Source organism: Sprattus sprattus (genome assembly GCF_963457725.1).
Source record: "Sprattus sprattus genome assembly, chromosome: 18".
In the NCBI taxonomy this organism is placed as follows: domain Eukaryota; kingdom Metazoa; phylum Chordata; class Actinopteri; order Clupeiformes; family Clupeidae; genus Sprattus; species Sprattus sprattus.
In genome coordinates this window covers 10,982,516-10,998,953 of record NC_137916.1, presented here as the reverse complement: position 1 = coordinate 10,998,953, position 16,438 = coordinate 10,982,516, and the positions used below count along the sequence as shown (strand labels likewise).

Here is a 16,438-nt window from a genome sequence, read left to right as displayed (position 1 = left end):
TAAGATGATCTGTTTAAGGTAAGAGTTTTTTAACTTTGATAAACTGAGCCAGAGCAAATGAATGACCGAGCAAGGACGTTGACGTCATCATCATACGCCGGAAGAGTAATATCACGTGTGCTAACTATCCTGTCAACTCTTCGAAGTCCTACAAACGTCATGTGCAATAAGTAAAAGCCATGACGCTATATTTACAGTTGTATTGAATGTTAGTTTGTTCGACCTTAATAGAGCAACACATGTAGATTATGAATACAGCGGTCTCATGCTGTAAGTCGATTGCCTGGCGTTTTTTAAACCACAATTTTCAAACCATCGCTCGCAGACCTCTTGTGTTAGGCACATGTAACGTTGGTGAACCCCTGTCCTATCCAGGAGGTTTGCATTTTCATTGCAGAATGGCTTCGAACTCAGCTGGCAATACGAAAAAGCAAAAGCCGCCCAAAGACACTCTGAGGCATTTCAGGTCGAAAGAGAATAGGAAACGGACCGATATTCCTGGACCAGCTACAGTTTATATACAAGTTGTTGGTACGGGTAGTCGAGATAACAATGCGTCATTGTATGTGTTTTCGGAGTATAACAGGTAAGTGCCTTTTCAGTATAGCTAGCAGTGTTGTCATGGTAGTTATATGGTTCAGACTTACTGTCAACACGACACTGTCCTGTACATATTCGTTCATTTCTCTGCAGATACCTCTTTAACTGTGGGGAGGGAACACAGCGTCTGATGCAGGAGCACAAGTAAGCTCACAAAGACAGTTGCTGAATGGCTAAAACGTTGTGCTAACCAGTCTAAGTTAATAGTATCATAGTCTTCTAAAATTGTTTGGGTGAAGTTGTCAGTAATAATTGGTTGCCTTTTTTTTCAGGCTCAAGGTTGCTCGCTTGGACAATATATTTATTACCAGAATGAGCTGGGAAACTGTTGGAGGCCTGTCTGGTAAAAAGCACATACATTAATGTGTAATACTTAAAGAATTCCCCTGTCTAATGTTCTGTCACCTAGCTTACATAACCAATTACCTACAAACGTGCTGTTCTTATATGGGTATCTTAATTCTAATAAGATGCATTTCTGTCCTTTGTAGGAATGATATTAACTCTAAAAGACACAGGTGTGCCTAAATGCGTTCTGTGTGGACCACCTCAGCTTGTGAGTATCTGGATGGGACCCTTTCTACCCTGGAAATTAGCTTGAGCTTCTCTAAGTTAGAATATCCCAGCAGCCTCTTCAGCATCTTAGTGCAGTCATTATCTGCTACTGTGCTTCAGAACCAGAAGACTATAATGATTGTGATAAAGGCATTTCCTTCTGTATTCCTGAGTACAGTGTTTATCTTGTAACCCAGGGAAAGTACATCCATGCTATTAAGTCCTTTTCTGGACCACTGGAAGAAATAAAGTTATGTGAGTATGTGAGAATTTTTTTTATTATGATATTTTTTGAATTATGAAGTGAAATCGTTATCATTGCTATGTGCAAGCATTTTTATGCACCGCATTGGAGGCATTTTGTGGTGTTTTGTGATTGTGTTTCCTGTTCCTTCTTTTGCACACAGCTGTGCGACCTTACACTGACCCCCAGCATACAGATGAAACAATGACCATCACTCAAATCCCAATAATTGGTGAGTGCTCAGACTTATTTCTTCATAGGTCCTGTATAGTTTTACACAAGGCCTGCACAGCCCCTGGATTATAATGGGAATGATGAGCGCATTAGTTTATACAAATTCGACTTTTCTCCAGCACTGTTACATGGTACACGATACATGACTGACTTTCGTACTTGCTTTCCATACTTCAGCTGATATAAAGGAAGGGAGCCCAAGTCGGCCGAGGCAGGGCAGTCCATCCAGCAGTCCCCCTCCCAAACAGAGGAGGGAGCTGTTGAGATCGGAGGAATGTGAAGAGACCTCAGAGGGTAGTAGAGAAGGGAGGGCCAGTCCAGGTAAGGCTGAAAAGTGTCTGGGTCTTGGAGTGAGGTTAAGCATTATGCTTGGTAACATAAAGCCACGTAACACCCCGTGGCTTTGTCTCTATTGTTGTGACACTGATTTGACATTAATTTGACCAGCTCTGCAGTTTTGAGTCTATTTTGAGTAAAATACGGTGAGGTGCTCCAGAAATTCTTCTGCTGCGCTGTTGTTAAGTGTGAAAAGTTACAACCATACTACAACCACTCTGGAAAACAAGAATGCCACCTTAGTTACACAAGATGCAGTCTTTAAGCTATCATCAGAGATTATGAAAGAGGACATTTCAGACATTGCAAAGAAATGTATTATGAGAATCTGCCATGACGGTGATGTGTATAGTGTGTTGTCGTATGGCATTTATGCAAAGAACTGCAATGAGTTGTTTTCCTCTAAGATAAAAAAGATGGAAGACCGAAGGCAAGCAGAGACCCCTCTCTGGTTGTGGCCTTCATCTGTAAGGTAAGGAATGTAGTCTGATGATCCTCTCTTTTTATTCAGACGTGGAGGGTTTGATTTGACTTTCTACAACTATGTCACATTTCATTTTACAGCTCCATCCGAAAAAAGGAAACTTTCTGGTGCCTAAAGCCAAAGAATTTGGTTTACCACTGTAAGTACAAACACAGGGATGATCTGTGAAAGATTTATCCTTAACCATATTACTTACGGTGCTATGCTATGCTATGTAATTGATCATGAGCATTAATATCGCTATAGGGGTACAGCTGCTATCGGTCCAATTATTGCTGCTTTGAAGGATGGAAAGACTGTGACCTATGAAGGAAGAGAGGTGTGTTGATTAATATGATGTATTTTTTCTTTGAATTATTTCCTACAATAGATCATTTGGTGAAATTCCCACATACATGTCCTCCATCTCTCCTCACAGATACACCCAGAGGAAGTGTGTACTCCTGCTGACCCTGGACCAGTCTTCATGGTGGTGGACTGCCCCTCTGAGGAGTTCATCCAGCCTCTCTGCAACAACCAGCAGCTCCAAAGGTGAGCCAGTTTCTCTGACGCCTCAATCTACTAACAATGACTTCTCATGACCAGTGCCCAGTACCATACATCAGTTTTTTTCTGCATGCCGTAGAATAGGCAACTGAACAGGTGAAAGAAGTAAGATTGGACAGAATGCTGATTGCATGGACTAATGTTGTCTGGGGGTGTTAGTTGTAAAAAGCCCTGCAGGGGGCAGTGTTTTCCTTTTAAATAAACTTAGTTAACCACAGTATCAGTGCTCTATTCATAAAATTGATAAACAAATAAATTCAGTGTGTGTATGTGTGTGTTTCAGTAAATGCTAAATTGTATTCTTCCCTCAGAGCTTTATTCTTAAACAGGGTGTGTGCCTACTACCGTTAATTCAAAGTGACATTTTAATTTCCATCTCAAGTGTTTCTTCCACATGCATATCGGCTCATTAATCAGACTGTTAACTCACCAACTACTTTAGCCTCTAGATAAAGTGTTCCTGCCATATAGTTATTGTCTTGAGTAGGAAGTCATTGCATTGCTTGTTGATTTCAATGCAGGTATCAGACTGGAGGCTCTGAGGATCCTGCTTTGTTAGTGGTTCACATGACTCCAGAATCTGTTCTGAAAATGGACGCATACAAGCAGTGGATGGAGAGGTACGTCTTTGGAAGGGTTTCAATCTCAATCTCCTTACAGGTCTGAAAGTACTGCTCGTTCTATCTTTTCTCTCTCTCTCTCTCTCTCTCTCTTTCCTCTCTTCTCTTTCTTGATTTGATTTCACTGGGTTTGTCTGTTGCAGGTTTCCGTCCAGCACGGAGCATCTGATTATGAATGAGCAGGCGGGCACGGTTCACAACATCAGGAGCCACAAGATCCAGGCCCAACTCAACCTCATTCATCCGGAGATCTTCCCTGAACTGAAGCCCTTCAAAACCAAGGTGCAGTGAAATACTGTCTAATAATAATGGAGTAGAATAACACACCTTCCCCCCACACACATGCAAGTCAAAGTAGAACGGTTACAGACGGAGTGCCAATGCTTAGCGTTGCATTTGTTATTTCACCTGTCATTGCTGTTTAGATTTTGAGACTTTTCTTGTGAAGGACAATAAACCATGTCCTCTCTCTTTACTCTAGGAGCCTCAGGCTGCTCTGCACGTCCCCAATGTGAGGGCGGAGTGCCTGCTGAAGTTCCAGTTTCGACCCAAACCAGAGTGGCAAAGGTCTGTCTAACCCCCCCCCCCCCAGACTTACTTGGCTGAATGAGTGTTTGATCCAGGGCAGAGAGGTCACCCTGTCTAAGGGTGGCAATCTAAACAGCTTAGAGCTTGATTGCAGATGGTCTGACCCCTGTCTGCTTGTTTTTCCAACCAATGAACATTGAACACATAAGAGCGAGAGGGAAAGAGAGACATGCTCGTACCAGCCATTTTTCTTGTCAGCTGAACCTTGGCATTTATGTTGAGGGCTAACCCTGAGCCCTCTCCCCCATTCATCCTCACTCCTGTTTCCTTCTCTTCCTGCCCCGCCCGTGATGGGTTTGCAGAGAGGCCATCCCGCTGTGCGACCGGGAGGAGTTTGTGAAGGAGGCGATCGAAGTGCCGGGTTTCCTCCAGAAGGTGGAAGAATGCAAGAGGCTCGTGGCCAGTGATTCGCAGGTGCAGCTGGGTGAGTTGCCCGGTGATGAGATGATTGACTTTAAGCTCACGCCACCGCACGGCCTCTAGTGTTACTCCTCACTCACCCACCATACGTCACAGGCTCACTTCCGTGTGCCATTTAATTTTGACAGACACTGTAGAGTTTTGGTCTACTGGTACTTTGGTGCTTTTGGATGTGTGCTGTAAGATGTGTGACTGTGTGTGTTTGAACTACACAGTATCCTTTCCCCTTGTTCTGTGTGTTGAGTGAAACTGAAGCTCACGTGACGGATGTATGCTGTCTGGCCGGATCAGATTGTAGGCGTGCAGAAAAAGTGAAAGGGGTGTGCTGACGGGATTGATTTTGATTTCAGCGATGGTGGACAAGTACCCTGAGGTGGTGTTTCTGGGTACAGGATCGGCGCTTCCCATGAAGATCAGGAATGTCAGCGGAACACTGGTCAACATCAGGTACCTGCCGGCACATTGGTCTAGGCATCCCCAGCAGTGACAGACGAGAGGAGGCTCAATCATAGGAAAGAAAAGATGAATGAGAATGATTTGGACTGATCTAGGTAGTATTGGCATGCCGGCTCTCTGTCATATAACCAGGTGCTGCCCACATCCCAATGTGATTGCAGTCACTTAAGTAGAGTGCTGCTGATATTTTTGTGTAGTTAATATATGTGTGAAAATGGGTATGGTAAAATGTATATGTTACAATAGTACAGAATGTGCATTATAGCAGTTAGACTGATCTAATCTGGGTAGCAAGTGGGTTGTGAGTCTGTACGAGTGTGAGTTGGGAGTCTGTACGAGTGTGGGTTTGGAGTCTGTATGAGTGTAGGTTGGGAGGTTGGGAGTCTGTACGAGTGTGACTGATCTTGCTGTTATGTTCCAGTTCCACCCAGTCTGTGCTGCTGGACTGTGGGGAGGGAACCTTTGGACAGCTTTGTCGTCACTATGGGGACAGCGTAGATGAGGTCCTCACCAGGTTGTCCACTGTATTTGTCTCTCACCTGCATGCGGACCACCACACAGTAAGTATGTCCTCATGAGAAGCACAGGTGTGGAGGACATTAAGAAGACACATGAGACTCATTTCTCTCTCGTTTCCCCCCTAATAGGGCCTGTTGAGTTTGCTGTTGCAAAGAGAACGAGCAATAGTAAGTGTGGCATGTTTATATGGTGCCCGTTTTTACTCCAAGGAAAATAATGACACCTTTGAAATTGTGCTGAAGCTGATGGATTCATGAAGTAATATATGTGTATTATATGTATTATAATATATGTATTATAAATAATATATGTGTAGTAATATATTGGTATTGCTTGTCTATCTCCATCCTCTAGAACAGCCTAGGGAAATCTTTCACCCCAATTTACTTGGTGGCCCCAGTACAGATTATGACCTGGCTAAACCAGTACCATGACCACTGCCAGAAAATCCTCAGCCACATCAAGTAAGTGGAGGCTTGCTGGGAATTTACTTTGACCTCTATGACTTGAAACAGGGTAGCATTTTTTAGGAAATTCTTTGTAGGTTTGATTTTGAGATTTTTCTAAATGTCTTTTGATGCCGAAGTGATTGCATGTATTTTGGTATTGGTTTAGCGAGGAGATGATCCCCATGCTTTCTCATGAAAAAGCACACCCAAATCCCACAGATTACTGAGGTGGTTTGTCACTGGTACCTTCATGCTTTGTGTTGTGCAGCATCATCCCAGCGAAGGTGTTGTGTGACGGTGCTGAGATGCCCAAGTACAAAACCAAATCTTTCCTCCAGGCTATGCTGAAGAAGAACGATCTAAAACAGGTATGTGGAAACTCCTTCCAGGTTATTCACAGCAGATAGGGCACAACCCTTTAATCTCTCACCTTTTCTAGCCTGGTCACGCTTTATTTCACATTTCCTGTTTTTGAAATTGGATTTTAAAGTTTAAAAAAATGGAGCCGGCCTCATCTCCTCCACCCCTTGATTAATTCATGGGCCTCCTTCATTAAAGTAACGCCTGGCTGTCTCTCCCATGTGCCGTGCTCTTAGTTCCAGACCTGCACCGTGCACCACTGCAAGAACGCCTTCGCCTGCAGCCTCACCCACCAGTCCGGCTGGCAGGTGGTCTTCTCTGGAGACACCATGCCTTGCGAAGCCCTGGCACGCATGGGTGAGTGACCACCAGGTCAAGTTTAACCTGTGTCCGTCTAACGTTGAAAACCCACCTTTGCTAAAGGTTTTGTGTCAAGGATGGAAGGGAAATTGATTACCTCTGATGCCAAGAGAGTCGTTTGAAAGAGGCCATAGTCTTGGAGAGTGTATTGTAGTTCGATCCCAGCATTGACTAGGCAGTATGTTGTCATTGGCAATTAATTGATACATGAGAAGGAACCTTATTGTTGGATGTTTTGAAAAGGGTGTGCATTTACGGCCCCGGCAAACAGAACACAACAGAAAACAAAATGCCCTGTTGTTATGTGATGCCCTGTTGTCATGTGATGCTCTGTTGTCATGTGATGCCCTGTTGACATGTGATGCCCTGTTGACATGCGTTATGTGATGCCCTGTTGTCATGTGATGCCCTGTTGTCATGTGATGCTCTGTTGTCATGTGATGCCCTGTTGACATGTGATGCCCTGTTGACATGCGTTATGTGATGCCCTGTTGTCATGTCCCCCCCCCCCCCCTTATTTCCCTTCTTTCCTACTGTGAGGCGCATTGTGTTACCTTTGTGTATGAAATGCGCCGTACAAATAAAGTTTGATTTGATTTGATTTGATATAGCTGTGGCCAGTCAAAAACAAAATGCCATTTTAACGTCTTAGTATAGTTGAGATACAATGGTCAGTGTTTGAGATCTGGTCTGGACGACTCGACCAGAAGTCATGAGTGCATTCCCAGCAGACTTAGTGGCTCTTCCAGGAGCACTAGCTGAATGACCTTATGTAGATGAAGGGGTAGTTGCGCTCCTCCACCACATGATTGATCAGTAGGAATGAAGCAGGAGGTTTAAGGGGAGCTCGGGATCATTTGTCTCGCCGCTCTTGTGTTCCTCACCCAATCGATCTGCCCATCCCAGGCACTCGCTGCGAATCTCAAGGCCCTGGCTAATCATGCTGGAGAGGACACCGATTTCTCTCTCCGCCACCGGACTCTCACAGACCACACAGTTCTGGAGCCGGTCCAGTGTTCAGGCCCTCTAAAAGCCTGGGGGCACACGCTCTCCCAGGCCCTTCCCATTAAATATGCGCCCTGCTTACTGGCTTGAGTGATTGGACTGAATTGATGATTGATTTCCTTTGGGACGGGGGCCGAGCGGCTGTGTCGAGGCGCGCAGTGATGTAACCTGGATGCTGTTGTGTTCACAGGGGCGAATGCCACGCTGCTCATCCACGAAGCTACGCTAGAGGACGGGATGGAGGAGGAGGCCACTGAGAAGAGACACAGGTGAGCAGGCAGAGCACACGCACTATAAAACATGTAAAACAAAAAGCCACGGCATCTGCTAAACCCCTCAAGGGCATGTAGAAATGGCTCAGCTCTACTCCAACGGCAATTTCAAAACAGAAATAAACCCGAAAGCAGCAGGAAAATTGTGAATGAGTTTGAGGCACTGGGTTTTTTCCGCAATCACTGCCTTTATTTATTTATTTATTTATTTATTTAGTCTCTTTGAAGGACAATTTTCTCTTGCTGGATTTCCCTCAGAAATTGCCATTGATTTGCGACTGGTGCTCGGTCGAGACAATAAGGTCTGCTGTCAATGTTCGGCTTCTGCATCTTTGCCTCAAAAGCCCCTTCGAGCAGAAGAACTGAATAAGAAGGAAGAATGAGACATTGATTGAAGTGTTGCTATCTCGGAGAGGGGGGGGGGAGGGACATTCATGTCTGGAAAGCTGTAAGACAGGCTTTAGGGGCTGTCAGGTGGCTAACTTGTGCTTCTCCGTAAATTGACAGCACAACCTCGCAGGCGATTGGGATTGGCATGAAGATGAATGCCGAGTTCATCATGCTGAACCACTTCAGCCAGAGGTACGCCAAGATCCCCCTCTTCAGTGACGACTTCAACGAGAAGGTTGGGATTGCCTTCGATCACATGAGGGTAAGTAAGACCTGAGAACTTGTGAGTATGGGACCAAGAACATGAAACTGTTTCTGCAGAGGGTGTGGGGTCATTGGGGTCTGTCAAACCCCTACCTGTTGTGATGTATGATGACCGGGGCACTGACCCAATTGCTAGCATTTCTCTTGTAGTCAGCACCCATGCGCTTGTGGGCATAATTTAATTGTACAACTCTGAGTTTGTCTCTGATGACTGAGTTGTGGCTGGTCAGGAAGGCCTGGGAGAATATCAGATGTTGTACAGAAAGAGTTGGAGTGTTAGTAAAACTAATCTCAGCCACCTGTCCCCACAGGCACAGCATGAGTGCACTGCCACCAGGTTCTGTTGGCCTGAGGTGACCCACTTTTATTCTTGAGAAAGATGTAATGATTTACACACTGCCTTTACTCTCTTCCTGTCGCTCTCCAGATTCGTGTTGGAGACTTCCGAGTCCTTCCCAGACTCATCCCTCCGCTCAAGGCTCTGTTTGCGGATGAAATCGAAGAGATGCAGGAGAGGAGAGGGAGGAGAGAGCTGAGGGTAAAGGGCTTAGCTCAGGAGCCTAACGGAGACGCGGGAACCTCCTCGCCACCAGGGGGCGTCACTGCCGAAGGTCGCGGAGCCAAACGCGAGCAGGAGGAAGACCTCACTGCGCAGGCCAACAGCAAACGACTGAAGGCCAGTTAAGGCCCAACTTGGTGTGTCAAAGTGCATAGGACTCTTCATGTGATGACATGGTGTCTTTTGAGAGATTTGAGTGATGATTTCAGTGTAGGCCTCTGGTGAAGGCTTTTATCAGTTGGATTTGAGACATGGTTTCATTTTCAGATTTAGACTCATGGCTGTGGAAGGAGCTTTTTTTTATTTGCTTATTTTCCTTTCTCTCCTCATATTTTTGTATATATAAAACATGAAAAAAACATCATTGATTTCCATTCCCAAGAGTAATAAATGATCAGATCAGAGGATGGGGAATCTCAGCTGTAGTGCTGTCTTTGGTGATTTTTGTCTGTGTAGTACAATGGGTCACACAGGGGGCAAGTGGAAATTAAGCAATGCCAACTGTAGATTCTAATGAAAATGTCACTCCTCTACAGAGGTTGGCTCACATTCGGGAAAAACTGATGGAACAATGAAACATGTTTCGCTTTGATTCGGCTAGTCCTCAGATGTGGGCAAAGGAATTAGGGGAGGGGGGGAGGGGGGGACATGAAAAATTAACCAATGCTTCCACCATCTGTCTGATAATGATACACACTGATGTGTTAAAAAAGAGGGAGAGAGAGTGAGTGTGTCTGATCTTTGTATACAGACAAGACACCCCAGTGTGCAGGGCCAGCTTTTCTGCTCAGTATGAGAATGCCGTTTTGATCTAATATTCATCACAGGCTTCAGTGGGAAGTTTGGATAGCCATGGCCTCAGCCAGGAGCAGTGGGAATTGGCCACCAGTGGACTGATTGATCTGACGCATTCCAAACAGCTAGAAACAGGCTGAGTCTATGGTGTGTGCTGCTACAGTGTGAGTCTGTGTGCCACTTTGGTGCACGGATGAGGGAGTGCGTCTGCTATCGCATGCATTTAGTCTTAGTTGATTAGATCATGAGCCTTATAGGTCTCCACTGCCTTCCTCTAAGGGGTGACTGACTGTAAGAGTAAACACTTTAATGTTCCAAGATATGATGTTCTGCATCAATATCATCAGCTATTTAACAAATATTCAACAAACCTTGCTATTATGACCCATGTCTCTCAATTACCTGTCAACATACCTACTTCACCACTACTCTGACTCCACCTAAGCCCGTTTATATTCCTCAGTGTCGAGCGTCAGCTGAAGCCTTTTAAAGTAATTGACCTGGATGGCTAATGCTGTGAGGGACTGGGTGTTCTGTGTAGTCCACGTGCAGACGGGCCATCTAGGCCAGCACTCTGTTGTGTTGTATTTGTAGTGGGGACATGGTGTGGAATACCAGTACCTGGTTGCTGCACGAGCCAGAGATATGTCATTCCCTCTCAAGTAAATTATTTAGTGTCCCTTTGTACTTTATATCTGACTGATTGTTGAGATGATAGGGAGTGAGGTTGGCTGTGTCCGATAAACCATACACACATTTGGCTTTGGAATAAAATAGCTTGGCTTACCGTGTAAAAGGTATGTATTGTGCAAATGAATGAGTGGATCAATCCACTCGTTTACATTGGTAACATTTAGATTGCCAATTGTACGCTTCACAGGTGCTTTTGTGTGTTTTGTACATTTAGACATTTGCTAGTCAGCATTGATGAACCTGATGAACCTGGCACACATTATAATGAGATGATCCCATTTTCATAAACCACTTTTTGAGTCCATAATAACCATGCAGTGAAATCTACACTTAATTTCAAATGCAATGCATTTGGGAGTACTCTCAGTATAAAGTGTATTAAGCATAGCTGAGAATGTCAATGTTTTATTTACAAAGTTGATGCTCATAATTTCACAAAATGACTACTCTGACCTCAGCGCCACATAAGGGAGCTCTGTTTCTGGGAATTCATACATATTAATGCAGGATTACTCTGCCAGCTATCAAATAGCATAACATACAACTACAGGCCATGAAATATGGCTGAGGATCTGAGGTATTCTTCAATAAGATGCAAAGAAATGATGCTATTGCCCACATGAATGGTCCACCATTACATGAAAAGTTTATACTGTCTTTGGTTGAGTAAAAAAAAACTGCTACGCTTCCCCTCTATTTACAGTAGACTGTGTAGTGAAACAAGGCAGTTGGGACAATGAAAGTGAAAGTCCTCTCTATGGCAGAGGTGGTGTAGACACACACACTCTGAAATTAACCTCTGCATTTAACCCATCCAGGCAAGTGACACACACACACAGTGAAGTGAAGTAACACTAACCCGGAGCAGTGGGCTGCCATTGGGAGCAGTGATCGGGGTTAGGTGCCTTGCTCAAGGGCACTTCAGCCATGGATGTGGGCATGGGAGAGCAGTGGTCTACAACTTCCCCCGCCCACATTTTTCCTACTGGTCGGGGATCGAACCGGCCACCCTACGGTTTCCGGCCTGAAACCCTAACCAGTAGGCCACAGCTGCCCCGTGAATGTAAGCCTCTGCAGTATTGTCGAAGCAATCCACATTCAAGTGAAATGTCATTGTGTTAGGTAATTCATGGCCTAATATGCAATGGACCGCAGGGGATGATTAGAGTCATGGATCGGCTCTTTTCCTTTAGAGACTATCCAGCACTCTTGTGAGAAGATTGAGCAAAAGTTTGCTGTGGGCAGAGGTGTCCTCTCCTTGCCTCTCGCGGCCTCCTATGGCGGGCAGTTAGTGCACTCTCTGGGGCGTGGAGCCTCCTGATTCCTTTCAGTTGTGGGACTCTTGGGAGTATTAGGCTTTGTCACTGTCCTTGGTGGATGGCTGCCTTTGGACATCTGAATGACAGGTGATCCAGGGATGAGGGATTGCTTTGGATAGAGTCGGAGTCCCTGTTTGGCCTTTGGATGGTTATTGTTGGTGTGTGTGGTGTAGTTTCTGTGTATGTGTGTGTCTGGCTGGGAGGAGCTGAAGCCGAAACAAAAAGCACTTAAGTTCTGACGAAGTGTAGGCATCTCAGCAGCACTTGATCTGTTTTGGATCATCCTTCAGATTCTGGTACACACACTTGACACCTTCTAGAAGTTCCCTCGGTCGCCACTGTGTAGCATTCACTATGAACCTCCCCGGTCTAATTTAATCTAAAAAGAATTGAACTCTTTATTTGATTCATTATGTCTTTTTTGTCTAATTTTCCTGTATGGCAGGTGTGTTGTTCCTGCGTTGTCTCTTTATGGCGGTTATTTGTGGATGTGGGTTAGGCCCTGAAGGGATGCTAGCTAAATCCAGTCTAATGGAGAGGAGCCTCTCTTCTGTCTTCACTCCACAGCTAAGGAGGCCCTGCGCACCTTTAAATAGACGCAGATAAAAGGACAAAGTTCTAAAGCGCAGAGTAATCAAATCTACAGTAAGAAGCTTCGTCCCAGGGTATGTTTGTACTTTTTCTTTTTTTGGGCACTTCCTCTGAGACACTGTTTACCCTGTCAGGAGTTGATGGGAAATAAACAGGTAAACAGGAGGGCAGTGAGGTTTTAGGGTTACCCTTGATGCAATCAAGGCCATTTCCGAGGTAAAAAAATGTCCGCGTTTCAGGGCCCCAAAATGGTCATTATGCGGCTCTCCCCTTCCTCTCGTGTTTTCTGCCTGGCTGCTGATGCAGAAGGGCGAGGATGAGGGTGGTGGGCGGGCGAAAGTAGGGGGGCGCCATCCTGGCCGCTGCAGGTATCAAAGTGGGCACTAATTCAAGGGGACTGGTGTGAAAGAGGCTGGCGCCGGCTCTGTTTGGCACGTTGACCGTGGCGAGAGCGGCCTGGCAGCTTGTCTGGACAGCGCCGGTAATTGTTGTCAGGATGACATCTCTGGGCAGGCGATGCTTGCGCTGTAACAAACCCCCCCCCCCCCCCACTCCCTCCAGCACTCACCGGCCCACCTCTCCTGACCTGCCAGTCTCCTGTCACTCACCTGTCCGGCCTCATCAAAGGCACATGTCATCTCCTCTCATCTCTTTCGTCATCCCGTCCTACGCCCGGCGGTCGTGGAGCAGAGAGGCGAGGGAGGACCAGATTCACGAGACCTAGCCCTGAAACCACCCCCTGAAATAAAGATGGAGCAAGGAAGAAAAGACTGTGAAATTGAGATCAAAGTTCCAAGTCAGATCTTTGATAAATTTGCACCTCTGTGAAAATGGCTTTTCAGACTTGGAAAGACCGTGCAAAAAGGAGGAGCAGTTTGTGTGTGTGTGTGTGTGTGTGAATGTGTGAATGTGTGCATCTGTGTGTGTGTGTGTGTGTGTGTGTGTGTGTGTGTGTGTGTGTGTGTGTGAGATCTGTGCCTGCACACACCAAACTGAGAGGTGAGTCAACCTTATTTAAAGGCTCTATGTACATAACAGAGACCATTTGTATTCCACAAGGCCAGTCCAGGTCTCTCTCTCTCTATACCTCTCCTCCTCTGATACGATACGTTTGTATTAACAGACAGTTAGAAGACTCACAGCCCAGAGGGTTAAACATGGCGCACTTTCCCATCATGATCTTGCATGCTAAATCAACCACCACAGAAAATAAATGCACAAATGCAATTCACAGAGTCTCTTGAATGAAATCAAACTGCCATGTACCTGCCAGGAGGCGCCACTAAGAAGCCACCAGAGATGTGCGGCGAGCCATAGGCCTGGGGATTGGTGGGCTTAACAAGGGTTTCACATTTTTGAAGAGAACACATTTGCATGAAGTGCCTGCTGCTGGAGCTCAGGGGGACGGCGAGCAGCATTGATTTCTTATTTAAAGCGAGGACTGCGTCGAGACTGTGCAGACGTGAAAGGAGGGATGCTGCTGGTGCACTGCCAGAGCGGAGCGAGCGAGCGGGTCATGAAACGGAGCACTGCAGTAAAAATGCATTATTGGGATCATTTTGGAAGATTTCACACTGAAAGACTCTTCCAGATTTGCCTGGGCTATTTGTGAAACGGAGCTGTGTCATGACTGCAAATGCAATCCAGAATATAGTTGCAAGCAGTGATGAGGGGACCACGCAAGGCCAGAGTTACCATGGAAACTTTATATCACTATATCAAGAGCCTGGCTGTAAGCACTCACAGCAAGTTTCATGTCAATTTACCAGAGATTGGCTGAGGTATCATCTCACTTAACGTTTGAAAGCTTTGCAGCCGAATTCATTAGGTTGTTATGGACAAATGGGTAGGAAATGTGTTGGATACCATTCGTGTTGCCTTCTCTGAAGATAATCTGTGCCAAATTTGGTGAGGATTCAACCAGTTTTGTGGTAACTTAAAACTTTTTAAGGCTTTTGATTCAATCCAATATGGCTGCCACATAAATGTCAACATGATGGGTTGTCATCTCCTATCCTGTGGATCACCTAAGATATTACCAGACATAACCAGGTTCATAAGGCCAACTTATCAAAACATATTTTGAAAAATATTTTTTTGCTTATTGCAGTTCAAAGTTCAAAAGTTTGGTATGGGTCAAAACCTCCAAAATAGACCCGTTGGAGACGAAGACATGAACTTTGGTAAAAGTCCCCAGCAAGTGTTCACAAGTTTAAACCATATAGTTCTAGGGGCGGCCATAGACTCCAATGGCAGAAGAAGATAAAGAAGATGCATAGGAAAAGGTAGAAGAACAGTGGATGCCTATATGCAGCTTCACTGCTTGGCCCCCGGTTGTGACAGTTGATGTGTTTGTTTGAATTTAATTTACTGATGTTCCGAGAATATTGACACAACAGTTTTCTTTGATAGCACAGAAGCTCCCTGGATGGAACATGTCAGTGTGCTTTCTAAGACGGGTGATATCTGCTGTTGCATTCATGTATAAACAATTAGCCTGCACCAAGAACAACACACTGCCATGTTCATGCCATGAGTCTGCCAGATTGTTAAACAAATTCCAAACGATGGCAGCTTTAAATGATTTTGGCAAGAAGCCCAAGCTTTAGTAAATCCTTTGCTTGTTAAAGAGCTGTGCGCAGGGTGGAGAAGCTTGTAATGCTGCCCCCCAGCTTTGCTTCCTCAGCATCCGAATGATCCCTGGGCGCCGTTTCACTCCGTTCCTAATGACTTTGCTACAGGCCACAGCAGTTCCTCACTGCCTGAGCTTAAATGCTAATGACCACTTCAGTCAAACTGTGTCTGTAGTTAGCAACTTGCTGAGCATTCATTGTACTGTGACTTATACAATAGCATTAGTTTGGTTAGACTTTCAGGGGAATAATCAAACGTGTGTGTACCTTTGATGTTTTTGAAAGGCAATGTCTGACTGTTACAAGGAGCAGCTTGAGGTGATCTAGACTGGTCCTTTGCATGTACACTTACATAGACAGACTAATTATCATGGAGCACATGCAGTTGATATCTTAACCTGTATATTTGCATGCCCAAGTATGTAAGGTAGTGTGGCCTCTGTTTTAAACAGTAAGGTAGTGTGGCCTCTGTTTTAAATCTCTCTCTTGGTTTCGGTCTGGTCTATGGGGACATACAGCAGCATAAAAAGGAGATTGAATCGTCTGCTTGATCAGTTCATTGGCCTCACTCACAAGAATACACTTTGCAGATGAAACAGAATCACCAACTGATTGTGAGCTGTGAAGTCTTTCTTCCTCTACTAGACAGTTGTTGCTATCCTTTCATTTTTCTATTTGAAGCCTTTCCTGAAGAACATCTCCCTTGGTTGCATTTCCGCTTGTCAAACTTCATGTTGTGTCATGGTCTCATTATCCTCTACAGCTACACCAAACGAATGGTGGAATAGTCAGACATTCTGCAAAACTTTTATTTCAAATAGTTCAGCTTGGTGTGCAGTGGCTGGAACCGTGTTTCTGTCTTCTACTTTCTCCCTCCCTCCGCCCCCCCTCCTCCCTCTCTTTCCCTCTTTCCGAAACTCCTTGAAGCCCAACACTTCCAGTGAGCAGCCACCCACTGAGGTAATTATCGGTTTGAGACGGTGAGCAGTGGAGCTGCAGAAAGGTGAAGAGATCATTCACACGGCGGATTTAAGTGACCACACCAGCAACCCGACACGAGACGACATGTATTAAATACAGAGCGCTCCTGCACACTGGAGATCACTGGCCGAGATGCGCCATTATGCTCCTGTATGAACATATGAT

At 45.3% G+C, this 16,438-nt stretch overlaps 1 protein-coding gene across 1 annotated transcript; it reads left to right on the top strand.

Annotated features, from left to right (window-relative positions):
* Positions 1 to 153: 153 nt before the first annotated feature.
* elac2 (elaC ribonuclease Z 2) lies at positions 154 to 9,625 on the top strand. The gene is made up of 24 exons (XM_080856948.1): positions 154 to 586; positions 694 to 744; positions 873 to 943; positions 1,092 to 1,156; positions 1,353 to 1,410; positions 1,563 to 1,631; positions 1,811 to 1,954; positions 2,377 to 2,441; positions 2,534 to 2,592; positions 2,700 to 2,772; positions 2,872 to 2,984; positions 3,521 to 3,619; positions 3,763 to 3,901; positions 4,101 to 4,186; positions 4,510 to 4,631; positions 4,978 to 5,074; positions 5,505 to 5,643; positions 5,731 to 5,769; positions 5,957 to 6,066; positions 6,320 to 6,419; positions 6,648 to 6,768; positions 7,967 to 8,045; positions 8,556 to 8,700; positions 9,130 to 9,625. The coding sequence occupies exons 1-24, from the start codon at positions 249 to 251 to the stop codon at positions 9,385 to 9,387; spliced, it is 2,640 nt and encodes an 879-aa protein (XP_080713074.1). The 5' UTR covers positions 154 to 248; the 3' UTR covers positions 9,388 to 9,625.
* Positions 9,626 to 16,438: the final 6,813 nt, after the last annotated feature.